General features: G+C 39.7%; 2 protein-coding genes across 4 annotated transcripts in view; one reads left to right on the top strand and one right to left on the bottom strand.

Annotated features, from left to right (window-relative positions):
* kcnj14 (potassium inwardly rectifying channel subfamily J member 14) overlaps positions 1 to 26,155 on the top strand; it is a 31,582-nt gene extending 5,427 nt beyond the window's left edge. Inside the window, exons 1-6 of one of the 3 annotated variants that reach the window (XM_068735383.1) lie at positions 11,836 to 11,964; positions 17,787 to 17,931; positions 18,151 to 18,925; positions 19,066 to 21,254; positions 22,303 to 22,620; positions 23,267 to 26,155. In XM_068735383.1, coding sequence (XP_068591484.1) covers positions 20,202 to 21,254; positions 22,303 to 22,620; positions 23,267 to 23,497 — 1,602 coding nt within the window. In that variant the 5' untranslated portion in view covers positions 11,836 to 11,964; positions 17,787 to 17,931; positions 18,151 to 18,925; positions 19,066 to 20,201 and the 3' untranslated portion in view covers positions 23,498 to 26,155. Of the gene's footprint in view, positions 1 to 11,835; positions 11,965 to 17,786; positions 17,932 to 18,150; positions 21,255 to 22,302; positions 22,621 to 23,266 lie in introns of those variants that run through there. The other 2 variants (XM_068735382.1, XM_068735381.1) reach the window with 2 other exon arrangements.
* uts2r3 (urotensin-2 receptor 3) lies at positions 1,018 to 4,721 on the bottom strand. The gene is made up of 2 exons (XM_068735760.1): positions 4,543 to 4,721; positions 1,018 to 3,130 (listed from the first exon to the last, which is right to left on the bottom strand). Exon 2 carries the CDS (start codon positions 3,008 to 3,010, stop codon positions 1,868 to 1,870), a length of 1,143 nt encoding a protein of 380 aa, XP_068591861.1. The 5' UTR covers positions 3,011 to 3,130; positions 4,543 to 4,721; the 3' UTR covers positions 1,018 to 1,867.
* Positions 26,156 to 26,590: the final 435 nt, after the last annotated feature.

The raw sequence follows: 26,590 nt of genomic DNA, 5'->3' as shown, positions 1-26,590 counted from the left end.
AAGAATTTGTTAAATGGAACAATTTGACCGATTCACATACTTTTTTATGGTTTGTTTATTCATTGGTTTGTTTATGTATTCATAAGGAGGTGCATACTCTTTTTAAGGAAAAGTTGACATCCATCAACACAGATGCAGATATGCTAAAAAGCTTTAGAAAGTGAGCCTATGTTAACAGAATTTAATTTTAATTACAAACCATAACATCTACTGTAAGTTACACTGAGCCATTATTGATCCGACTTGGATTTCTGCAAGATGTGATTGATTAGTTTATGACACACTGAAGTCTGTCCTGACATTTTATCTTGAGGTTTGTGTCTTCATTTTGGCTAACTTTCTGCAGGTTTACTAGTTATTCTAAACATTTTGCTGTTTTTAACACATTTTTTTTTTATCTTAATTAGAAGTTTGCAGTATAGATCCAACAAGTAAGAACTAAAGAAAAAAAAAATGGAGAGAGATGGGAGATGACTTGAACCAGGAACCTTACAGCCACATGGTCAGCATTTTAAACCCCGAGACCTCGAGGAACCCCCCAAGGAACACCATGTCTGCTCTTATGATACCACCCGCCCCCTTTTGTCCCACCATTCCCTCCCCATCCTTACTCCTTTCTGTCAAACAACAATATTTGCTCATCTGCGTCAAAGAGCAGCAGGGTTTGCGATACAGCACAGTGCAGCCTTTGAGCCAGACAGACAGAGACGGGCTGTTGCTACAGGGAGACACAGAAACACCAGCCAGCGAGTGTATACACAAGAACGGGGAAGACCTTACAGAGTCACTGACATGCTGACACAGACACACAAACAAAAGAATGAATACAAGCGTTTTTCTTTCTTTTTTTTGTTTTAGCATACCTCACCTTTTACATCTCCTTTTCAGCCTTCTTCTGCCGCACTTCATAGTTGTTGTTTCTCAGGTTTTTCTTCTTTTATTGTTGATCACCAAACATTAAGTTGTTGTCACTTTCTCCTTCTTTTCTCCCATTTAAAGATCCAATCACACACTGAATTACAGAAAGAATACTCTTTATTTAAGGCTATATATTATGCATTATTATAAACATCAGTTACAATCAACACAAGTTGAGGCCATGCAAAGCATTGCATGAATCAAAAATAATAAGTACATTTTCAAACCCAACATGCAGGTCATGATTATGAAAAATTATATTGTTTTAGATATGTCGGGGTTCAGGGGAGGCAAACAAAAGACTGTTGACCCACTCAAACATAAATCATTAGGTCAACAAACAATGTCTTAGAAAAATGTCCCAAAGAGGCTCTGACCAGTTACAGCCAGTTGTTCAAAAACAAACATTTTCTTTGATAGTTCTCTGAAAACAAGCAGAGGGTCAGGGTTTTATTCGAAATGCTTTTGCATGCACAACAGTTCAGGTTTACCGTTGACTTAATAAACCATTCCTCTCCGTTATTAAATCTGTTGATTTGTGTAAATGACTTTGCACAAGTAATTACTGTAGTAGGCATTATATTACTTTACCATAGCCGCAATTATAATCTCACTAAAACATTTAAAACCAAATAATCAATATGTAAACTTGGTTACTACAGCAATTAAAGACACAATATTTGTTATGACCAGCGAAGTTTGAAAAAGGTTTTCAGATAAAGCATCTTACTGAGATTGTCTTTTTGATTGTCTCCTAACAGGAATTTTTTTCACAAAGCATTTATTTATTCAAAGTGCTATTATTGCTTAGTATTTCCTTAGTTTGTAGGCTAAAGATAAATCAATGGTCTTTGGTGCCTATAATGGAACTCATAAAGCTTCCATATTCAGTACCTTGTCACACATGCACACTCACATTATTGCCTCTATACTGTTGGAGACACATACACTACTGCAGCGGACTGCTCTTACGACAGAGCTGATTTGCTGATGTCAGCGTCTGCCGGTTACGTCTTCGTTTTCCAGTCAATAGTGTGTAGAAGAATGGATTCACACAAGAGTTTCCATACGTCAACCCTGTTAGGATCCGATTCACTGTCACCTGTGTCCCTACTGGTACCGTCCGCAGCATGTCGGGCTGGTAGAGAGGTAGCAGCTGCCAGATCCAGAAAGGGAGGAAGCAGGCCCAGAAGGCCAGGACAATACCCAGGATGAGGAGCAGGACTTTGGGCTTGGGGGCACGAGGAGGACAAGCAGTGCTGCTCCCACTGGCCCAGGCTGGCCTGGTCTGAGACACCCAGTAAAGCCGGCCTAGGGTAGCATAAAGTGCTCCAATGGCCAGCCCAGGACCAAGAATGCTGGTGCAGAAGAGCACGCTTAGATAGGCCTTGGAGCTCTGCTCGTCCCATGCAGGCACACACAGCTGCCCCTCCTGGTTCTCCCCATCCTCCAGGTGCAGCGTGATCATCATGGGCAGACTAAGAGCCACAGCCAGCCCCCAGGCCAGGCTTACACGCAGCAGGCCCGAGGAGTTGGAGGAGGAGGTGTGTAGGGGATGGGCCACAGCCCGGTAGCGGTCCAGACTCATGGCAGTGAGAGTGAAGATGGAGGCATGCATGGTGAGGAGGTCCAGGCTCAGGAGGAGACGGCAGCCCGGCTCACCAAAGGCCCAGCCGGACGCCAGGCTGTCGTACACGATGAAGGGAGCGGTGAAAAGGTAGAGTAGATCCGCAAAAGCAAGGCTGAGCACCTGGAGGTGAAGAGAGGAGGAGGGAGAGGAAGAGGAGATGGGGGAGGAGGAAGGGGAGGAGGAGTTGGCGAGGCAGGATGGTACAGGTACTCTCATTAGGCAGCAGGTTGGGCCTGCTCCACGCCTTCTCCTACTTCTCCTGCGCCTCAGAAGGAGGCCCATAGTGTACAGGTTTCCTGTGATGCCTAGCAAGGAGAGGAGGGAGAGGAGGGAGCAGAAAAGAGCTGTGGAAGCCAAGCTGGGGGATGGAGAGATGGAGGGAGAAGAGGAGGGCACAGAGAAGTTGGGAATAATAGAAAAGGTGTATGGGGACGGTGGAGGCAAAGAACCTGAGAGCTCCATAATGGGAAATTCTAAAACAATTCCAATGTTACAAAGATGGCAGCCAGTAAATGTCAAATGGTCTGTTGATGCAAAGTAAAAGATGAAGAGGAGGGAGGTGGGTTGGGTCAAATGAAGAAACTGGTGGAGAGGAGAACAAAAAGACATTTTATTAGTTTTCATAAATACTTTCTTCATATTCTCTGGTTTCTTTGGCCCTTATTTGTTTGACTCAAGGGTTAAGGACAACAAAGCTGAAACTGATTTGGATCTCTGAGGGTGCTGCAAAGTGATTTATGTGAATCATGACACCAGATAAAGAAAATAAAGTCATATAAACATGCAGTAGAAATTAAAATGTCAGCAAAACCAGGATGTTTTATGTTTTAGCTGAAACCTGCTCTGGTTGGCACAGCATTTACTGTTTTCACTGGGAGCCAGGCAGGGCTGCATGGTTTTAGTAAAATAATTGGATTTTCAGAGTAGGAGGGCTCCGACTGAAGGCTGTAAATCTAGAAACCTCCAAAGCCTGTTCCTTCTTAAGGTCAGCAGTTGGACAACAATTAATCTAATTGGGACAAACAAAGTGTAAGAAACATGAAAGCGAGAATCTGTTTTTTCGTTCAAATGGAAATTGTCAAGTTATAGTTGAGATTGCTGAGTTCATGTTGCGCGTTTTTGCGCATTGGTGGTTTGGAAGTGGACCGGTGCGTAAGCCGGGTCAGTGGTGCAATAGGGCGGACTGGACTGTTTAACTTTATATATTTGTATTTTAAAATAGATACGCTGACCTTTTAGAGAGTTTGCAGCCCCAGAAGAAGATAATGCAATATATTTTACGATGTTTTGTGATATTATTTTGTCAGTCGTGAGACAAGCGTAATTCCTTTTGAAGACTGATGGTTTTCCTAAGAAATATAATTTACAGAGACATCAAAGCAGACGCGGGGTGCCTGACAGAAACGGCCTGTATGACACATGGTGACCCTGCTGGCTGCACCGGGGTTAAGAGCTACTGTTGAACTGTGGAGGGGCAGCCAAACCCCCGCGGTGCCGCACGCCTCCATACCTTACAGGCTCCCTTAAATAACAACTGTGTCATAGCCTATTCATAACGGGGCCTTTAGACTAATTCCACCAAATTGAATTTAATATGTTGAATCCAAATCTGTCTATGCAATTCAGTTTAATAATTTCTCCGTAAAACGAGGCCTACTACAACCCCAACGCTAAATAATTCCATAAACAGGCTAAATCCAACATAACATTGCCAAGGACGCACTGTTAGCGGTAAAGAAAAAAGAAGAAAAACATCAATTTTAGACTACCTAAAATATTGAGAGAACAGGTTTCCTACTTAGATGAAAAATCGCCTGAGTAAAAGCTTTTATCCTGTACTGTTGCTGTGTTTGGGTCCAAATCAGCACTAAAGAAAAACGTGCCGTTGGCCTTTCGGCCAGTAATCCACACATTATTTCTATAGATTTAATCGTAAATAGGCTATGAATCAGTAAATAATTCGGCAGATTTATGTTTCTAAAATGTAGGCCTACCTTAAAACAGTTTAATCCCAAGCACTGAAAAAATAATATTCCATGGATTAGTTTGGTGAAAAAACTCTGTTCCCATTTTAAAATATCCGTCTGAATACTTCAGACACAAGATTAGGATTATATCTCCTGGAGGAGTATATGTGGCGATAATCTGCCTCCAAACTTCTCTGCTGTCTGTCCTGCTGTAGTCTTTGATGTGTCTGAGTGAACGGGAGAGGAGTGTGTGTGACTAGAAAAGGGGGTGGGATGGGATGCTGAGTGAGGGGGCTTATCCTGCATGCTACTGAATATTAATATGAAGATGTGTTGGCCTGAACTGGGGTCCTGGGAGCCCACACTCTATCATTCATGTAAAACCTAACAGCAACAGAAAATATTACAATTTCCTTCCTAATCATACATTTCACTGTCCAACAATTAATATCAGAAAGAGTCTCTTTGGCCTTATAGAATGGGGTTTGTGGTTGAACTTGTCATGAAAATAATGTACAATCTAGGAAGAGAAACATTAAAAAACATTCACTTCATGGTAATTACAGTCAGCCCATTTCAGTTACTTTAAATCATGAACAATGCTCAGCCCGCAACTGTGCTGAGTATAAGAATTTTAAATACAGCTAATATTGGTGTGTGTTTTTAAATTCTTATATTTTATAGTTACGTCTGGGGGGATTTACAGTAAGTTTGATCCCGCTTTGATGAGTCTCTAATGGTCTCAATAACTTTGACCCAAATATAAATCACACATTGAACTTGCTGCTACTTTCCAAGAAAGTCAAGAATCTGACCATAAATGGTATCGTAACACCATATTTTGGCAAATAACTGGGTGCTGTATAAGTCACAGATATGGCCAGGTTTTGAAAGCTACCAATTTATTGTGATGGATTCATAAAACCTGGATTTATTCAGTAATAGCGCTGTTAATGTACTTTGTTTCATAATTGATCAAACTAAAGAATGCAGTGAAGAAGATAAACTATGAAATACATAATTAAATGATTAATTCCTACCCGTAATACTGACCTGTATTTTAGTCTCTCAGCAATAAAGAATACCAGGTTGTTACGATGCCAACGGCACTAAAAACAAAACTCTGCATTGACCATGACATCACCATGACCTTTGATAATAATAGTGAATACAGGCGATACAAAGGTTAAGACCATGATGGTCCCGTTAGTAAAAGAATGGCAAGTGATCTGTGGTTCCCTTTTGGACTCTGAAATGTTTTTCTTTAATCTACTTCTTTAATAAACAGAGAATAAGCTATAGGGACAGTATATATTGGATTAATGGTTAAAAAAAAACACTCCTGCAACCAAAAGGTCAAGGAGTTACTCCCCTAACAGAAACGGTCAATAAAAAGCCATGTCAACTTGACTTTGGCACGACCCTGTTTGCAATTAGATCTCATTTTCTGCTTGATACCTGAAAAATGTAAGTATAAAACCTTCCAGTTTGATTGAATTTGACTCTGCAGAGTTTAGACTCTCTGTGGGAAGGGCAGAGAGACAAACGTATACTGAGCCAACATATCATCGGTATTTGCTGTCATTTCATGACGCATTGTAATAACTAATGCACTTCAACTCCGACCCAATGTCAATACCACATCAGCTCATCACATCATGTTCAACCACAAGGCGCCTCAAACCCCCTCACGGGATTTATACAATGATTTGGTGTTTAAATTATAGAGGAAATTAATTATCCAGTATACTTGCCTGTATCAACATTTTTCCATGCCAGAGAAAAGTTTAACTGGTAGATCTAATAAGTGGCCTGACAACACCACAGAATAAACAGGTCTTTCAGCAGTTATCAAAAGCAACTCACAGTTGCCTGTTATCCACCGGGTTGTTTTTGGCCTGGCCCTTGGAGGACCCACAGCTGTGGTTTGCCAGCTTCAAGAGGCTGAACAACTTGGAAATGATTTAGTTGTGACTAGCCAGTAAAATGTGTAGGCTGTATGCCTCATGTTGGTGGCGGGGAGTCCACGTTGGCTGCTTCATACATGTGCTGGCGTACATAAGATAGACAGAGACAGGCTGTAAAGATGAGAGAGGGACGGGTGGAACGGGGGGGACATAGCTATCCCCACGGGGTGTGAGGAATTTGAACAAATACCTGGCACAGGCATGCCAAAATAGAAGGGGTGGGGGGCATGGAGGCATGAGAAGCCCAGGCTCCCTTATACAAGGACACGGACAGGTATAACAACTTATTAGATTGAAATGGAGGAGATATCTCCGTCCCAAGGTGGCAAAAAAAAAGTTTGAATGAAGCGTTATCTGTTGCAGTGGGTCTCAAATTTACATAGAAGTGGAAAAATTGAGCAAGAAACATTATGAAGTGTGACATTTGGAAACAGATATTGTTTAACTTTAACATACAAAAAGGAAGGAGGGGTGAAGGAGACTGAGTACTGCGCTGTTTATTTGTCTTTGTCAATCTCATCAATCTCAGTCTGTGCAGACACTTTATATAATTTCTAATTACATTTACCTGAGATATGGGCTTTGTTCTAGTGCTTTGACCTGCAGCGCTGTGTTTCCCCTATTAATTATCCTGCATCCATCTTTAGTATGCAAATATATATGTGAAGATGATGGTGTAGAAAAATTACTCATTTGCTTTCCTGTGCTGATTATGAATGAAGCTTTTAAAATGACGACTGGGTCGGTGATTATACCTGTATACAAGGGATCGACTATGTACATTTCATAATTGCCAACATGATAAACTCTATTGCCTTTTAGGTTGTTAAATGATTATTTCCTGGAAATAGTCTGTCTTCAAGTGCAGTGCAATTTATTTATATTTATATTTCTGTTGAGTCCTTTTTTAAATTGGACTAAATAACGACTGACTAGTCATATACTGTATTGGTCATGCAGGAATAACTATTATTAATATTTGCAGGGGCCTAAGCTGTTATTTCAATCATCAATTAATCTTCTGATTTTATTTATTAATCATTTAGTCTATTCAATTTAAGAAAATTGAAAAACATGTCCATTCACATTTTGCTAAAACCCAAGGTGATGTCTTTAAATTGCTTTTTTTGTTCAACCAACGGTCCAAAACCTCCTAATATTCAGTTTACTTTGAGGGAACACAAATAACGGAAGTATTTGGTAAACTGTAATGAGGGAATGTTTAGTATTTCAGCTTGGAAAATTACATAATCCGTTTTTGAAGTTGTTGCCATTTTTGTTTTGTTTTTGTTAATCAGCAAATCAATGAATTGATTCAGCTTGATACATAGCAGCAGCTGCAGTATCACAGGGAAACCTGTTACAGAACATGCCAGTGAATGGATTACACTGGAGTCTATCCTAACTGACATTTCATTACACTAATTGTGTGCTTGTCACATACAAATGTTTTCTGTCACATATTATATTCTGGGTTTCTGCACCTCAGGTTTCAGGATGTCATGAGGCCAAAGCGTCCCTGAGGTGTCTTTGTTGCTACTGGGAGTTCACAAGAGGTTGAGCATGTAAAAACATAATGGAGCTTGAGATCACACTCACACTCCCTTGAAAAAACAGTCTTTGTTATTCTGTATATCTTCATCTATTTATGCAGCCCACCCAAATGAAGGGGCTGTAGCACGTCCAATCAATGGGTAGTCGCAGTTTGACAAACGCCCCGACACGTAAACATTAACAGCTCTCTAACCTTTTCCTGGCCGTCCTTGCTTTCTTCATTCATTTCGTTAATTAGCTTACCCATTTCGTCCTCAGTATTGCTGTCTTGATTAAATGGGCGGACATTTTCTTGTTTGTGACAAATGGTTGTTGGACCAGGCTGATTCGCAACTTGTGATGAGTTATTGATCCCTTCCCCCCCTCCAAGCCAAGAGTCTGTACTTTGTCAGTACACCCTTAGATTTAGCGTGGTTGTGCATCCAGATTTACCTCAAGTCATTCCTCATGTTACATTATCTTGAAACAAGTATATTTAAACATACATTTTCATGTCTCCATCTGCCTTTTGAATACAATCTAAGTTGTGTTTTAAGATGGTAGAAAATAGCAGAGCTGAAATGATTGACAGTTTATGGACAGAAAAATGATGTGCTATTTTGATAATCTATACATAGTTTTTCTTAAATGTTAAAGCAAAAATAGCATTGATACATTTTCAGCTCCTCAAATGTAAATGTTTTCTGGTTTCATAATTTCAAATGAAGGTAAACTGAATATTTTTGGATTGCTGGTGGGACCAGTCACAACATTTATGTTGGCTCTGGGAACTTGTGATGGGCATTTAGATCAAATAATTAATCAAGGAAATAATCAGTAGATTCATTGATAATAAAGGTAATTGTTACACGCGGCCCTATAATGAAAACTGATCTTGATTTAGGTCTAATGGCCCTTAGCTGAGCTGATTCAGCAGTATTCTTCACGTGAGTGTGTCTGTTTACCTGCGTACACTTTGAGCTTGACATCTATTTTTTTCTGCGTTGGCCCCTGAAGTAAGTCTGCAGATGGCATACTTTGAACCAATTGAACCAATATGCGCTTACCCCTAAAAATCACAGAGCATTACATTTGGGCCTCGTGTGACCATGACAAAATCTGGAACCTGTTACAAAATACTGAGCCTGACTTTGCTGCTCCGTCTGCAAAAATCAGATCAGCCTTTCACAGGCAACACATGGAGCGTCATCATGGCAGCCAGCAGGGAAATGGACTCTTGCTTTCCAAGCAGCATAGTTTAGTAATGCCCTCATGATTTATTAGGAATAGGTGTAAAAACTAAGTAATGAAATAGACAAATTACATCTATTACATCATTAATACTAAATTCAACATGTTGCACACTCCAAATTCACACATATCTTTTTACTTTAAAGGCATTTCTATAAAACCAAATGTGTAAGCAGATTTTATTTCTCTCTCGTCAACTCTGTTTAGCATCTTTCAAATCGTAAAACACCCGAAGGTGTGAAGTCGTGCTCTTATAGTGTCTGCACAGCTGCTGATTTTAAATCCTGGCTTGTAATTAGGCCATCAGAGACCAGGTGTGTAGCCCCTGGTCAACCTGACATCTGACGAGCTAATCACCAGTTTAGAATGAAAACTTTCAAGTCCTTAGCTGAGGATGTTTAAATGCAGGCTCACTGATGGATACCAAAAATTGTTTCTATCTGCCCACTGGTGGCTCAGGATCAGTATTGCATCCCCACATACTCACCATTAATAATAATGGACTAATATGCAATGCTTCAGCGACGACACACACAAGCTTGCTCTTATGTGTCCAAATTACGGATGATCTCTCTCCCCCCCCCCCCCCCTCACTCCTCACTCAGATATTCCCTCTTAACTATAAACAACAAAGTCAAGTTAACATCATATCAATTACTGTTGAACATCAAATGATTCATTGTAAATCCCACTCTGTGACAGTAGCCTATGGTTGCAGCTAAATAGTGGAAATGTCAGCTCACTGTTGAGCATTTAGAAATGAGCGCTGCTGGTGGTTTTAGGCTTCATTACCAGTCAAACAAGTAAAAAGGACAAGTTTTTCCCCAGATGAACATATTTCTCACTGTTTATTTTAAGATGCGCTGGCTGCAACGGTTTACCACAATCAAATCAAGTCAAACTTTATTTACATGACACAAGGACATCCTGTCACAGCAAACAGATTACCACATTTTTTATGTATTTGTATGCCTTTTTTTTTGCAGAATTTATAGCACAAAAATGAGCAGAGAGATACAGACAGACGATAATAATGTAAACTTTGGCAACAAAGTAACTTAATTAATGCCAATACATCTTATTTGAATTTAAGATGGAGAGGAACATTCAACAAAGGTCTCTTGCAGGATAATTGCAGTTCATGGTCAGCGCTTAAACCACCAGTCCACTAGGGCAACCCCAGTAACCATGCTTTAAATAAAATAATGAAATAAAAACAAACCAGGAAAGCATTTGCAGATACAATTTTTCCCATGTCTGATTTTATCAGATCAAACAGAAGGGACCATAGAGTGATTGATTGAGTATATGTTCTCTTCTTCAAATGAAATCTTTATCAATAACATTCTGATAGTTCTTTCTAAACCTCACGTCTGCCTGATCATTAAAAAATATCTGGCATCATTGTGCCTCCCCACATCACTTTCTCTCTTCCCGATCAATTTTCCATTGGTTCAATTACAATTTGTGTTTTCACACAAACACTTATGCAATTTAAAAAACAATAGAGGGTGCAGATATAGATCCTCTACTACATTGATTTGTGGTGAGAACATATGTTCTTTTTATACAGTAAATGCACAGGGATGTTTACATGTTTATGTTGTTGGATGCATCGGAATGTTGTGGCTGCTGCATTACCTCGCTTTTTTTTTGTCTTCAATCTGATCTTTATTTTCATAGAATGACAGAGCTCATGACATCATAGGTCACTTCTTGGGCGCCTTGACGGAGATTAAATCAGATTAAGTATTAGTAAACACACATTGTTGCTCTGTCTCTCTCTCCCACACAAACACAAACACACACACACAGAACTCGATAATCATGCTACATGGGTACTGGACACTTTGTTTCTCCACTTTCTTTGTTTCTTTTTCTTTCTGTCTGTCTGCCCTTTAAATTTACATTAAAATTAAAATATAGTTTTATTGGCATTTATTGATCAAACCTTGAATAATGTCAAAATGTCTCTCTCTGACAAAGACCTTCATAAAAATATTAACATTAGTATTTCTCAATACAAATGAAAACATTTTTAATTGTAGCAGTTTTATAACAGTCAGATCTAAAAAGATTTTTATCATGTTACAGTAATCTCACATGACAATTCAGTCAATAAGAACTGTAACACGACATGTAAAAGTGCACAGACAACACAGATAACAGGTTAATAAAGGGGTATAAAAAATGTTTTATATTAATCTAAGACATTTATGCTAAAGTCAACAATAAACTAGAGATATTAAATAATTGCTTAATTTTGAAGTTTAAAAGAATACTACGTATTCTGTCTAACAAGTTTGGTTCAGTATGTGAGTTTTACTGGAAATTAAAGTATTGTTTTAATAAACCAAATCAGTGGGCTAATCCGGGATAAATAATTCATGTGTATTACACATTTTAACTGTAATTTAACCTTGATGAATCGCACAGGATGTTGTCACAAGGTCACTCTGGCAGTCCAGAGAGGCGCGTGCCTTTGATTGGGGACAGATAGCGTCGCAACGTGTGGGCGCTCATCCACCACCTGAGGGCTCGCGGACAGTTGCCAGGACCGATAGCAAGGGACAGCTCGCGCACGGTTTCTAATCCGTGTTTTTTTTTATAGACCACCAGCAACTCTGTTAAAGAAGGGACTGAAAGTAAACTGACGTCGTCACCTCGCGCTGAATTAACGGGAAAATGTCAACGACCGGTAAGTGCTGACTTGATTTATCTGTGCAAGAAGTTGTAAAAGCAGCTTTTGGTTACAACATGATTTTTGTAATTTTTTTATCGATAGCATTTTGTGTCTTCTGTAAACAACCTGAAAACGTGAAGTGGAATTTTAAAAAGTATGAACTTCTAGCCTTCATTTTATTCTGAAAAGCATTAGACAGGGATGATCCATTTTGAAACATTTGGTATGCTATTTATGAAACGGTTGAAATCGTGACTGTAACTTATGAATTTAGTTTTGTAGAGTGGGTGTGGACCTCAAATGGGACTTGAGAATAGGTTTTTTTACATAAACAGGATTAATGCTCCTCAACCAAAAGGATGCTCAAACGTGGTGGAAAGTTTAAGAATTGCATTCAAATCTAGTGAACTTGATCTTAATTTATTCTATGTTGGACTGGAGGGTGAGGGGGATTTTACTGTTGGGGAAAAGTGAACAATGAAGCACTGACAGAGAGAGTACTGAGCAGATGAGAGCTTGATTTGCCCTGATGATTGAGACTTTAATCCTTTTTTTGGTTTTGTGAGTTGTGTGAACTGATAGAAAACAGTTTGAAAAAGGTTTATAATGAGAGAAAAACACATGTACGCATGTAATGTGATTTTAAAAGGATGCTCCTTTGCAGTTTTTTTGTGTTTTTTGAATGTGCTGTAGGTAGTAGGCCTACATGAGTTTAAATTGGATGGCAAGACATTGCTGAGGGATTTTCAGAGAGGCACATGCATGAGTACAGAGGATGGACAAAAGTGCAGGATTATAAAATAACAGCTGTTTCTCCTCTGGCTGATTCTGAGCTTTTAAAACGTGCTCATGGTTCCATTTTTGAAAGACCTCATTTGTATCATAAATCAAGCCTCAGTAAACCCAACATGCTATCTTGATTAATGTTGATATAGTTTTGAGGTAACCATAATTCAAAATAACAGGGTGTGTTACAGGGTACTCTAGCAATTTAGTGTTGCACTTTCATAAAGTTAGGGGACATTAGAGTGATGGATAAAAAAACATGGCCAAAATAGATGACACAGAGGCCAAGATGTCTTGCATTTAGTCCCTTTTATGGGTCAAGCTCCAAAAATCCTGGATCCTACACCTTCCATAATACAACTCAAATGCATATTTTTGGTAGACCTTTCCTGTTGGTCCCTCTCTTGAATTTTTTATTCGAGAAGTGAAAGGGTTGGGGGGGGGGGGGGTTCCGGTCAAGACATTTTGGGATTTCAGATTTTCAAAAAAGGTGAGATAAACTATGTAACAGAATTTTATGATATGTCCTTGTGTTATAGACTGCACCATGGTTGTGTCCTTTTACTCACAACATTTGCTCTGATTTCTGCATGTGGCCTTTTTCCAAATATGACAAATTATGACACGTGGAAATGCCAAGGCTTCCCTTAAAGACTGGCACAATGGTGCTACAACATCAAACTATACTCTCAAGCCCCATCTTTCCACTTCTAAAAGGATGTTAAATGCATTTGCAGAATATTTTGGGGAGATCTCTGGGGACTAGTGATCTTTGTAGTAGCAGGGGGCACCATGAATTTGGGATTATTTTCCATAAAGGAAACACTGGATAACTAGAAAAACTGAAACGTATTGTAATGCAATCTAGCACAACAATTGAAGTTAAATAATAGATAGTACCTTTGAGAAAGTTAAAATTTGTTGATGCAAGATCAGTGTGATGTTAACACGTGATCATGCATTATATTGAAACTGACTTTCTATAGGAAAATAGGTGAAAAGGTGTTTCTATATAATAATTAGGCAGGAAGCCACCATGACAGTGCACCCATTTACTGAGTGAAGATGGTGTAGCTGAATGGGATTAATTCTAAAGAAGTAGCAGAAATCTTTAAAAAGTAATGACGTTTGGTCTAATTTAAATAATCTAATTAGTCTTGAGTGCATACTTCTCAATGTTCTGAGTATTTTCTTAATTAGAAAAAGAGATATGCAGAGTTTTAACCAAACCACACCATCTTAACTCCCCAGATTAACATTCAGTCGTCATCACGCAATGACCTCGATCACTGCACACAGCTGAGGGAGGGCCGGCAGCGGAAAAGTTTCAATTAGATGGAATAAGGCTCAGTGCCAAGATGACACCGCACTTGTGCTTATTATCAGATGTGTGTGTATGTGTGTACTTGTACATCTATTTTTGTGAGCACTAATTTGAGTCTGGCCAGTCCTTACTTTAGGACTGAACTTTAAAGGGCCGTTTGAGGGTTCAAACTTGTTTTTAGGGTTCAGGTTAGAGATACGTTTAGGTCAGGGTAAGTGTTTGGGTTAACCAATTAAACACAATCTGATTGTACTGCATGCTCAAAACTATAATTGTCTTTGTTTCTTGACACACATTTGCAATTCATCTACACTTTTGTGGTAATTATAATTAAGATTAAAACACTTAGTCAAAAAATGTATTTTTTTTATTTGATTACTTATCTTAAAGAAGTTGCGTCTCTAAATGTATTTCCATTCTAAACTACATCAAACTGCAACCAGTGGCTGGCTGGAATGTGGTCAAATGTTTCAAGTGTCTAAAAATCTATGCAGTTCATAACAAACAAGCTAAAACATGCAAACATGAATGGTTCATCAACTTCAAATTTTAAAAAATATACAAACATGCATATTTTTCAAATATTGACACCATCGTGAAAATGTCACCTCATGTTCAGTTATAACATAACATCCATTACTGGTTGGTGAATTGGTGGTGCAGCTCCTGCAGCGTACGAATGATGTCACCAGATCAACACTTCACTAGAACAGTATTGATCAGATAGGATTTCAGCAAAAGGTCACTGCAGCGTATTTGTTTGCTATGCACAGCTGTGACAGCTGCTGAAGTAGCCCCTTTGTACACATTAGATGTTATTAAAAGTTAAAGTTTTATACAATGATAAATTCTGAAATGAAAGAGATGTAGAGAATAGGCCTGAGACAGAGAGCCATGTGACACTGATAAGAGAGATCCAATCTGTGCCCTGGTTTCTAACCCCCATTGATCAATGACAAGTATTGATGTCTCCACATTTACATTGTGGCACTGCATTGCAGAGCGTCATTATTGAGGTTTTTTTACGATACACTGCATCCACAGTGTTGATTAAACTCCCCATCATGAAACCATCCAGTCTGTATGCATTAAATATGCCATAAAGAGCAACATTATTTTGGAAACATTGTTTCACTAAAACTGTTGTTTTTGGAACGATTGAACAGGAAATAGGACAGATGACATGTGACACGGTTGGTAAGGAGAATGACAAAAGGAAGAACTTAACTTATTCAGTTCCTTTTTCAATGACACTGCAATCATATTCTGTCCAAATCTAATCTGGCCACATAACACCTTAATATGGTTGGATAATCTGGATAGAAAGAGGACAGGGGAGGTGGTATAGAGAGAGGGGGGGGGGGGGGGAGAGAGAGAGAGAGAGAGAGAGAGAATACATGGTGGGAGACCCACAATGAAAAAGATTGGTAGTGGAATTAGATTAATGTGGATGTTTTGCTGTCATTTTTGGGGGGTAATGTACTACTCTGGATCCCTGTTAATTCCAACCAGTGAGAGTTGTAAAACAATTAGACTGGCTTCAACAGCATTGTGTATGAAGTCCCTACAGCTGCTTGTGGTCAGTTTTGTTCAAACATCAGTGGCTATTTTAAAATAATTCACAAACCCTGGATGATAAAGCACATTAGCTGTTTTATGTTTTTAACAATTGACTTATTGACTTGTTATCATTTTGCCAATGGATGCTGTCCAGTCAATGTTTTATTTGCATTTGCTATGCAACCATTATCTGCTGCTGGAAGATTACATACTACAGTCCAAATTAGTTAGTTAATAATGATTATGGCATTTTGGGGGTACTTAATACACAGGAGTGCAGAGTAGCTTTTAATAGATTTAATAGAAGTGTTAACCCCAGCTATCCCCCAATCCCTTTGTTGACCCCAAAAAGACTGTCATTAGTGGTAATTAGTAACTAATGGTATAGTTATAAAAACACCCCCATATCTTAAAGACTTGAAGGAGAAACTTAGCCCTTTTTCTTCAAGCTGTGTGAAACAACCTTGAAAGGTATTTTATTTACTGTCTATACATGTTGTTTATACTTAATAATGTGTGCTATGTCACTTTCAAAAGCATCTGGTTTTATTTATAAAGAAAATCCTGGGGCATTCATTGTATTTTTTTTTAATATTGCATAAACAGGGTTTTAGGTTATAATCTAGGTAGTTTGCTTTCTAATCTAGGTGGAGTGTATTAGTATGTATCATAATTATAACATATAAAAATGTTCAGCCTTTATCACATAAGGCAGGACTGCAGATCAGATGCTGCTTTGACAGTTTGAAGCAACAACTTCACATGCATAGTTTTCCCAGACACCCCTGCATGTTCTCTTGTGAGAAGTTATTTGAGACATTTGCCACCTCACTACGATAAGGTTTGCTAACACAAGGACAAGTGCACCCTCACAATGCCTATAGACACGCAAAAAAACACACACTTCCCTCGTCGCCTCCTCTGGCTACTGTCGTCGGTTGTCCGGCGACACTTTAACACAATCTTAGAGATAGCAGACGTGAGAGCGCGGCCATTTGGTAGAGTTGGCAGGAGCTACAGTAGAGGCCTCAAGGTCAGGACTGCGTCATCACACATTTGTTCATTAACTGAACATTGAGGAACACAAGCATGAAAATGTCTGTCTTTTGGAAATTAAAACCGTAAAAGACCATATGATATTGTTCCAACATTTGTGTTTTCTATGAAGGTATTGTGATATTTTTTTTTTTAGCAATTTTACAGCATACTACAAGCCTAAGTAGTTAATTTATCATATTGATGCATTTCAGTTGAACCCAATAAATCCTGCATTCTTTTCACCTTTATGGTATTTTCACATTGCTGAGGCTACAGTAGGAATAGCATAGATGGATCTGAGGAGTTATACATGATGAATTTCATGTATGAAATCAGTCATTTCTGCTCTCATGCAGCAGTGTCATAACACTGTATATGCATTATGGTCCACCACATCAGTGGACAACTATGCATCAGACTGTATTTTAGTTACTCTGGCCAAAACAATGCTCTACATATTTATTTATTTATTTATTTACTTATTTATCCAAGTGGAACATGTGGTTATATATATCATTCTAGTAAAGTATAGCAAAAGCAAGGAGCATGAATCAAAGTATTGATCAGTTTTTACTTACTCTGTCTGCATAATTTGTGAAGGGTGTCATTAGATCCGGTGACTTATACTACTTTTTCCCATATTATCTGAAATCATGTAAATGCCATTACATTTGTTGTGTGTGTTTATAGATATTCTTGCCACCTTCTATGGCAATAGTGGCTCTTACGTAAGTCCTCAAAGGATTAGCAAAACCATCGTTGAGATTACCAAAGTCACGGGTGCAGCTGTAATCCAAAGCATATCACCATCTCCACAGCAAGACATACTACCTCTTCACCCTGAACCTACCCAGAGTCCCGGTTTATGTCAGTCCTTTATCTGAGCCACAGTCTCAACCTTTGCCCAAGAAAATCCCCTCCCATTCTTCCAGTCTATTGGCTTAAATCCACTATTGCTTATTTATAAAAGATTACTCACCCTGTACCACTTGGTTTCCTGACCCAAAATGAGGGCCCTGCAGTTCAGTCCATATTCAGACACTGTTTTTTGTCGGAAAGGTACCCAAATGATTTTCGGAAGATACTACTGGAAAATTACTTAATTATTTTTCTCTTTTTCTCTTCACAGGGGTACATTTGGGTGACGTTTTTCCCTGTGTTGTGATAGAGTTTGGTTCTTCAAATTAAGGCTGTCTGAAGGAATAACTCCACAATATTTGACCGATGAAATAATCCAATAACGACTCAAGGACTGCATGAAAGACTCCTAAGAGGTACACTTCAAATTGTTTCTGATCATCCATTTAGAATTTGATCATATTCAGCTTACTTAAGATTTGAATTGATACACATGTGAATACATGCTTTTAATGCTTTTTAGAATCATTTCTATTGAGACAAGAAGATAACTACTTAAGTATCTGTTTCAGCACAGTTTTGTAATTTCTACCTTGCCTTTAATTGTCATTCTCTTTTTTTCTTCCCTTTTCAAGACTGGCAGTGTGTTAAACAAGAAGGTCCTAAACCAAAGGGATACAAACACAGACCACCAACATCTCTGTAAAGACAATACAAAAAAAAGCTCAATGCTTTTACTGAACATGTGTCATAAAGAGAGGTCAACACATAAGCGAAGATGAACCCTTATGTCACTTCACACTTCAGGAGGGATCTCTTTCCCCATTTCCATTTGTTGTAGATGTTTTCCTACCCTGCTGTTAGTGGCTGAATGAAATGGCTTCTTCTATATTTGTACAGTTAGAGCAGTAGCTCTTGTCTATTTCTTCAGTTCTCTTTGTACTCACCACAGTGCAGGGCAACTGTTGAGGGTTTCTTTCTGTCTACTGTTCCAAAGAGGATGTGGATACTCTGTATACTTGACAGGATTCAGTAGAGGTCTCTGGAAATGGTTGGGAAAGGTAAATACTAACTCTAAAGACATACCTTTTCAATTCCAGATATATTTGCACTTTTCTCGGATAGTATTTACGTTGCACTTTAAAGTTATTCTCACGTGTTGTTTTCACATTGCATCTGCATAGGGTAATCTTCTATTTTGTTTGTGGAAACTCTCTCTGATGTTCAGGTAGCCTTTTTGTGATCTGATTCAAACAGAGATGATGAGTAAGAGACTACAATCCACAAACCAAGTTACACTCTCAGCCACTTTAGCTCTGAGCACTTCTCAGCTCTTCTCCTTCTGTGGCATACACCTGATCTATCTGCTTTGGAGACGGACCTCCAGAAAAATATAGAAAACTTCCTCAGGTGACCTGTGTACTTGCCTTTTTCTTCCATATGCATCTTCCACTTAAAGCTAAAACACAAGTATAGCTGGAGATAGATCAAATAAACTCTGTCTTTTATTTTCCTCCCTCCCTTTTCCTCCCTTCTTATTTTTGGCATAGGTGATTTGTCAGCCGTAATGCTGAACTGTAATGAGGTATGTCTGGTCTGAGGAACTGTTGCGGGTGATTTCTAACAGCCATGTAGTTCAGGTCAATATTATTCAGTTATTAAAACAAGTCTTCAACAAATTTGACAATGGCCATCAAACAGATGTGCCAACCCTTAAAAACGAAATGGCAAATTGTTGAGGCAGTGGCATGATCGAACAGGAAATGGCAAACAAAACGTTCTTTCAGTTGGGACCCTCTTGTTGGGCAAAGGTGACAACTGCATATTAACACTTATTCAAAGCTTTATTAAAGAAATATTGGCACTGAATTATTTATGAACAATGATGACAGTAGGCGTTTGATGTACTGAAAGTACTGTATTCTTTGTTTCTTCATGCCTATGCCAAGGGGTTGTGAAACTGGAGAGAACTTTCACCGTAAGAATTGGCATGTTTCTTTTTTTCTTTTTCGACTGCATGTTGGAAATGTTATTATCATATTGTCCCCAAGTTAATTTGGAGCATTTGTCTGTCTTGGATGCATTTTGTCACAATATTATAGAAGGTACCCTGTAACGAGCTGTATATCCTTGACATGTCTCCATCTTTCTTCTCCATTGCATTATCAGTTTATAGCTTTTATCAATAGATCCATGCTCAAGGCTTCCCTTTGATTGTTTTGAACTAAACAGAACCAATCTTGCATGCTTTTGTGTTGTCTGTTGAGGTCAATCCAGCCCTACTACTCCTTGTCAAAATAATTCTTGCAAACTGGGGGTCACAGAATCAGACTCCTTGGGAACTCCCTCAGTGAGTATGACTTAAGAACATTGGTTAATGAATGCACCCTGTGGACCTACTTCAAGAAAGCCCACTTTATTGGCTGAGGGATCTATCACTGAAAAGATAGACTCTACTGGGAATCATCATTGAAAGTGGGGAAAATAAGTGACTGATTAGCGGTCTGGGAGGAAATTGTCCTCTGGTTACCATTTGCCATGATGGACTTTTAATTATCTCTTCTTTAAGAAGGACTGAACGACTGCCCGTGTTAACTGTCAAGGTGCTTGGTTGCCACATCAACAAAAAAATCAAGGCACACTGAGGAATTCGGAGTACCGTAAGCAAAAGGTGACATTATAGTACATGATGGGAGCGGCACGTGTGAAACGCCGCTTTAGTGCTGTGGTGGATGGGCCAGTAGACGAGGAGGAGATCATGAGGCTGGCACAGAGTGCTGCAGATACGGCTAGGGCAGGGGGGAGTCCAACAGGGTCAGGGACCCCAACCAGTGCCTCCCCTACCCATGCCCTGAACGGCAAAACTCTACCTCTCCAGAGCAACACCAACAATGCACGGAGGCAGAGTGCCATTGGAGTTGGGGGAGATGCAGGAGAAGGCGGGGTGAACGCAGGAGGAATGTGCTCAGGGCTAAGGAGTGGAAGAGGCAATAGTGGAGGAGGAAGAGGAAAAGGCCGTTCATCCTCAGACCAGGATTCTCTCTCTTCCCCCTCCACTAACAACCGCCGGCGCACCAGGCGCTCAAGCCGCCGGCCCCGACAACGCTTTGTTGGCAAGGACGGACGCTGCAACGTCACCTTTGTCAACATGAGCGAGAGGGGCCAGCGCTACCTTAGCGACCTCTTCACCACCTGTGTGGATATACGCTGGCGCTGGATGCTGGTCATCTTCACCCTCTCCTTCCTTCTCTCCTGGCTGCTTTTTGGATTTGCCTTCTGGCTGATTGCCTCTGTGCATGGGGATCTCTCCATTCGGCTTACCCCCAACTCAGGTTCCTCTCCGGGATCAGGAGAGGCTGGGTCTGGAGGAGAGTCTGATAGAGAGGCAGTGGTTGAGGAGCCGTGCTTCCTGCAAGTGAACAGCTTCATGGCGGCCTTTTTATTCTCCTTGGAGACTCAGACATCCATCGGTTATGGCTTCAGGAGTGTGACCGAAGAATGTCCCCTGGCGGTGATGGCGGTCGTTTTGCAGTGCATTGTGGGCTGCATTATTGACGCCTTCATCATTGGGGCAGTAATGGCAAAGATTGCTAAGCCCAAGAAGCGCAACGAGACACTGGTGTTCTCCAACACAGCTGTGGTGGCGCTGAGGGATGGGAAACTCTGCATGATGTGGAGGGTCGGGAACCTACGCAAGAGCCACCTGGTAGAGGCACATGTTCGAGCACAACTACTGAAGGTAAGTGGGGGAGATGGATAATGACCATGATGAAAAAAAAAAGAGGTCAGAACGTTTGGCAATGATAAATGGAAAAAAAACGTTTCTGTTTTTGAGAAAAAGGTCAAAGAGATCGAAAGAAAGAATGATTGTATCAAAAAATAGGTTGCTATTGTGAGTGTTAGCAGTAGAGGAAAAAAAGGTTGCCGTAGAGAGAAAGAGAGTGCTGAGACCATCTGGCCTGTATTCTGTGGGCCGTAGTTAATGAGAGCTTGTTTTATTTTCCCTCAGGGGCTAGGAAGATTTACCATGGATTAACTTGCCCACAATTCTTTAACTGAGAGCCATTGTCCTTCGTCATCTCATTTTCCTTCATGTGGGCTGTATGTGGGTTAGGTGATTGTACTGTATGTATGCTTATGTTTACCTTTCTGACTGGCCTTGTTTGGGTGGTTTTAAACATGTTTCCTATTTATGTGAATGTGTTGTTGTCAACAGTGCCGTGGGTGTGTTGGTACATGTGTCCGCTTAGTTGTCTGAAGGGTCAAAATCTTCGGAACAATGGGGCTACAGCAATGTTCTCAATGATCTCCCTTAATTGCATGACCATATCAAAGTTCAGACAGGGCAGATGGGATTAAGTTTACGAGGATCAAAGAAATGCAATTCTCAATGCTGGGACTGGATATTGTTCCATAGTAAGGGTTGGGTGAGTGATAAGCCTATGCACTATGACTAAAAACTTTCATAGTCAAATGCATCTGAATATAATAACCAAATGCTAAGCTTTGACAAAGCGTGATAAATTGAATGTCTGAAGATGACCTTAGGAAATGGTGTCATCATTTACAATATTAAAGATGACCGATGAATGCCCTATTTTGTATACCATTGGGTTGCATTTTATAGCCACATTTGCATTTTACTTTACTTGATCATGTTTTGCCAGCCTTTAGCTAGTCTCCTTTTAACATAATTCCTCATGTGAAAATCAATTTTGCAACATCTAATGTGGAATGTTTAATATATTAAATAGTGACTTTATTTTACTTTCCATTGCCAACTTTAGCCCAGGGTGACAGAAGAGGGAGAGTTCCTCCCATTGGACAATATGGACATCAACGTGGGTTTTGACACTGGCATTGACCGCATCTTCTTGGTATCGCCCGTGACAATTGTCCACGAGATCAACGACGAGTCACCCTTCTTTGAGATTGACCGAAAATCCCTGGAGAATGACTCTGAATTGGAGGTGGTGGTCATACTCGAGGGCATGGTGGAGGCCACAGCCATGACCACACAGTGCCGTAGCTCCTATGTGGCTTCTGAAATACTCTGGGGACACAGATTCGAACCAGTGCTCTTTGAGAGGAAAGACTGCTACCAGGTCAGAAAGGAAAGATGGAGATATGTACAGAAATAATATGGATCATTTCCTTCCCTTAATGCTGTGTCTGAAGTGGTTTCCATTACTTCACTGTAGTTTGGAGGGTGTTTTTAACCATGGTACAGTGTGGCTCTAGGGATGGCAATGTTGGTCGGTTAGTCGGTTGGTCCACTACCACTTTGGGCCAAATTGAAATATTTCAACTATCAGATGGCTTGATTGGCACAGACATGTACAGACATTCATGGTCACCAGACGATGTATCCCAATGACTCTGGTGATCCCCTGACTTGTCATCTAGCGCCATTAACTGGTCAAAATTGGAATATGTTGAGTACTTTGGTTTATGACCAAACACCTGCAAACCTGACATCCCCATCAGCCTCAGTTGTACTTTTTGTTTGATGCTAATTAGCAAATGAAAAAAAGAATGCTAACATGCTACAGTAAGACAGTGAACATGGTAAACAACAATCTGCTAAAGATCAGCATGTTAGCATTGTTACTGCGAACATGTTTACATGCTGATGTTAGCATTTAGCTGAAAGCATAGCTAAACCCAAATACAGCCTCACAGAGCCACTAGCATGGCTCTAGGCTCTTATCTTATAAAAATGTGTGTAAAATTCTTCTGCACTTTTTCCAGGTGGACTACTCGTTCTTCCATCGGACATATGAAATCCCAAACACACCTTCATGCAGTGCTAAAGAGCTGGCCGAGCAGAAATACATTCAAAGCTCACGCTCGTCTTTCTGCTATGAGAACGAAGTCGCTCTGCAGCTTGTCTCCCCTGATGATGAGCCTGGCCAAGACCCTGAATGTCCCTCCCCAATGACCCGAAAGCAATCCCTTGCAGAACATCTCCACTACAACTGAACCTGTGGAATAGGAGGCCTAAAGTTAAAAGAGACAGGAAGTTAACCCAGCAGTTTAGAGGAAGAACAGGCAAAAAGAAAGGGATAGTCAGGTATGAACGGGCAGACCAAGTGAGACAGGATTAAAAGTAGATAGGGCCAGTCAGTATAAAGGACAGGAAGCAATATTGTTTACAGTGATTGGACAGAAAAGAAAGTCCAGAATAGAAGCAAGTCACGAGACACGCTTAAAAGATTTAGATGAGTCCTACTATGCAGATAGGATTACAGAGATAAATATAAAGGAAATAGACAGATAGAGAGACAGTAGGTTTTGGGTCAGTCTTTTGTAGAGAAGGGTTACTCCACTGGCTAATGTTGTCTGATTGGTCCTGGCAATCTTTCAAGATCATTGAAAACTCGTCTGCTAAGTCTCACTTCTGGCCCATCACTACCACAACAAGCCCATCTGGTTCTAATGCCTGACTGGCAGAATATGCAACAGCACCCCATGGTGGCTCTAACACGTAACTGATGAGCAGACACTTTTTACCTCTATTTGAGGTGGCTTCTGTATGATGCCAGGGTAGTGTACCTTCTGAGGTACAACTCAGGGATGTATTCCACTATGATGCTGACTTAAAATGTGAATGTTTTATTTCCGTATGGTAAGTATGGATAGTGAACATTTTGTGAAAGTCTGAGCTTGGTGGGGCATGTAGATAATTTAGTTGAGTAGTAGGCTAGGCTACTTGTAGAGCCAAAGCAGAGCAACAGTAACATGGAGAAACTGCTGAAAACTAGCAGCGATTTTGAGCAGGGTTTTTTTCCATGTTATTCATTGTATGTTGTTTGTTTTTGGGGGCTTTTTTTCTATGTGTCATTCAAGAAACATTGTTCACTGATTGTAACATTTGCTTCATTTAATCTAACATGTTGAGTTGAATGTCATGTGGGCAGAGGATGCATTGTAGTGTTTCTAAACTACTGCAGTGATACACAATGACAGATGATGTTAGCTGTGTCCAGATAAGCTAATTACTATACATTCTTTCTTGCACTATATGATCTACAGTATCTTCTCATGTCCAGTGTTGCTAACTTCAACCACTCTGTATTGTTTTGCTCTGTTGCTTTTGGATTGTAGTACTTCACGACTGAGCTATGACATTGTAATCCTCTGAGTGTCTTGGCACTTTGAAGATGGTTCGGACTGAATCCAAGGTTTAAGGGGCTGCTCTCAGTGACTTTGTTAATGCACAGAAGGCCTAAAACATCCAACATCCCTTGAACATAACTGAACTGAGTGGAAGAGATGTTGTGATGATGGCTTGCCGTGTCTGCATCTCTGAGAAATAAAACATCGGTCTAACATATGCACAGACGAACCTGGATTGAACTGGAAACTACACCACGGTCATATAAATGATTCTGTATTTTTGTGCCCATAAAGTCGTGTGACACCCTACTCTAATTCTAATGTGTTATAGTTGGTTTCTCTCACAAATTGTAAGAACAGTGTATTGAGTGGTGCCTTCATAACAGACCAGATATTTTGCAACTGGCCCTTCATCTGCAGCAGTTCATTTCACATTTGAAATGTGCTTAAAGCTATTTTATTGTGTGTATTTGCATAATGCTACTTATGCAAGAGAGTTTTTTTTTTTCAATCGGTTTAACATTTGCAGGATGTTGTTCTTAGGAGAAAAATGTCTATGCTGTGAATCTGCTCAGTAACTGAGTAGCCTCAATATGAACATGCACTGATAACATAAAGAGGCTTTTATCCATATTATATTGTAGACTGTAATAGTTGCACTTTGTAGTTATAATACAAAGCACTTGGAATGTTTATTTTAGATCCTGTAATGATTTCCGGTCAATTATGCCACCTGAGTATTTAAGTGTTGGATTATAGAAGGTATTGGTACATGTGAGTGTCAGGGGTGCAACATGATATTGTGAAGTGTTGCCCAATAATCAGCTTATCCAATGCACATCCTGGGGACTTGTTCTTTGTACTTTGCACTTAAGTATTATATGGAGACTAATATCACTAATGAAGCTCTACAACAGCACAGTGGTGTTGCTGGATCAGCACATGCTAACTTTAAAGCATCATTTGCAGTGTTTCACTTCAGTTATTGAAAGATTTTTTTATAGTAAGCTCGGGGGGTGAGGTACTGTTGACATATTATCTGTTACAATTAGTGTTAATGCTGTTTTATGTTTGCGTCCTCCCATACACTTCACCTTTATGGCTTCCATGTTCTATTTATAGGCTGCATGGTGTGCCATGTCATTCACCCTGCCTCCACTTGTAACTTGAACATACTGCACCATCACCTCAACTAGCGCTTTTTAAAAACCCCAGAAAGAAATAGATAGATGGACTATTTGATAATTTCACTGGTTGTCTAGGACTCACTTCCCGCAGTGCACGCATTTTTTAAATCATATTATTTATAATATACATAGTGTAAAAAAAACATAGTACACTGTAATACTACATATAACTGGAGGTAAAAGCTGTAACTACCTTTCCTATGCTAAACTTCTAAAGAGAAAGATAAACACTCTTACACTGAAATGTAATTTCAGAACTGCCTCAGGCACAGAGCACTTCAAAATGAAACTGAACTGTGTTGTAGAGCAAATAAAACACAGGGATTGAATTGCAGTTATTGGTTGCTTCTTTATTTATTCTCTGTGTAGCTCGCGGATCACGTCTACTGAGTATTTATAAAATCTCATCCAGGTGGCAAGTGTAATTTACTTATCAACTTTTTTGTATTTACATTGATGTCCTCTAATTTATTTTTCAACAAAATGTTGTATAAGAACAAGGGGGTGCAGATTATATTTATAATATCCTCACTCTTACAATTTCCTGGCTGCGTATAGACACAAACCAAATGACCAAGTCTTGTTTTGTCACAGAAGGAATGTCAACTTTCTTTTTTCTGTGTAATGTCCACAACTATATATTACACTGACGATCCTGTCTGTCACAGAATACCGCCTGAACCTAAACCTTAACCAACCAATTAAATTTCTATTTTTTTACAGGAACAAGTGGAAGAATGTTAAAAAAAACCTCTGATGTGAATAAAAC

The sequence above is a fragment of the Cebidichthys violaceus genome, unplaced genomic scaffold (genome assembly GCF_023349555.1).
Source record: "Cebidichthys violaceus isolate CVI_PGR_0920_01 unplaced genomic scaffold, fCebVio1.0.p SCAF_7, whole genome shotgun sequence".
Taxonomy (NCBI): domain Eukaryota; kingdom Metazoa; phylum Chordata; class Actinopteri; order Perciformes; family Stichaeidae; genus Cebidichthys; species Cebidichthys violaceus.
This window is presented reverse-complemented; position numbering and strand designations above follow the sequence as displayed.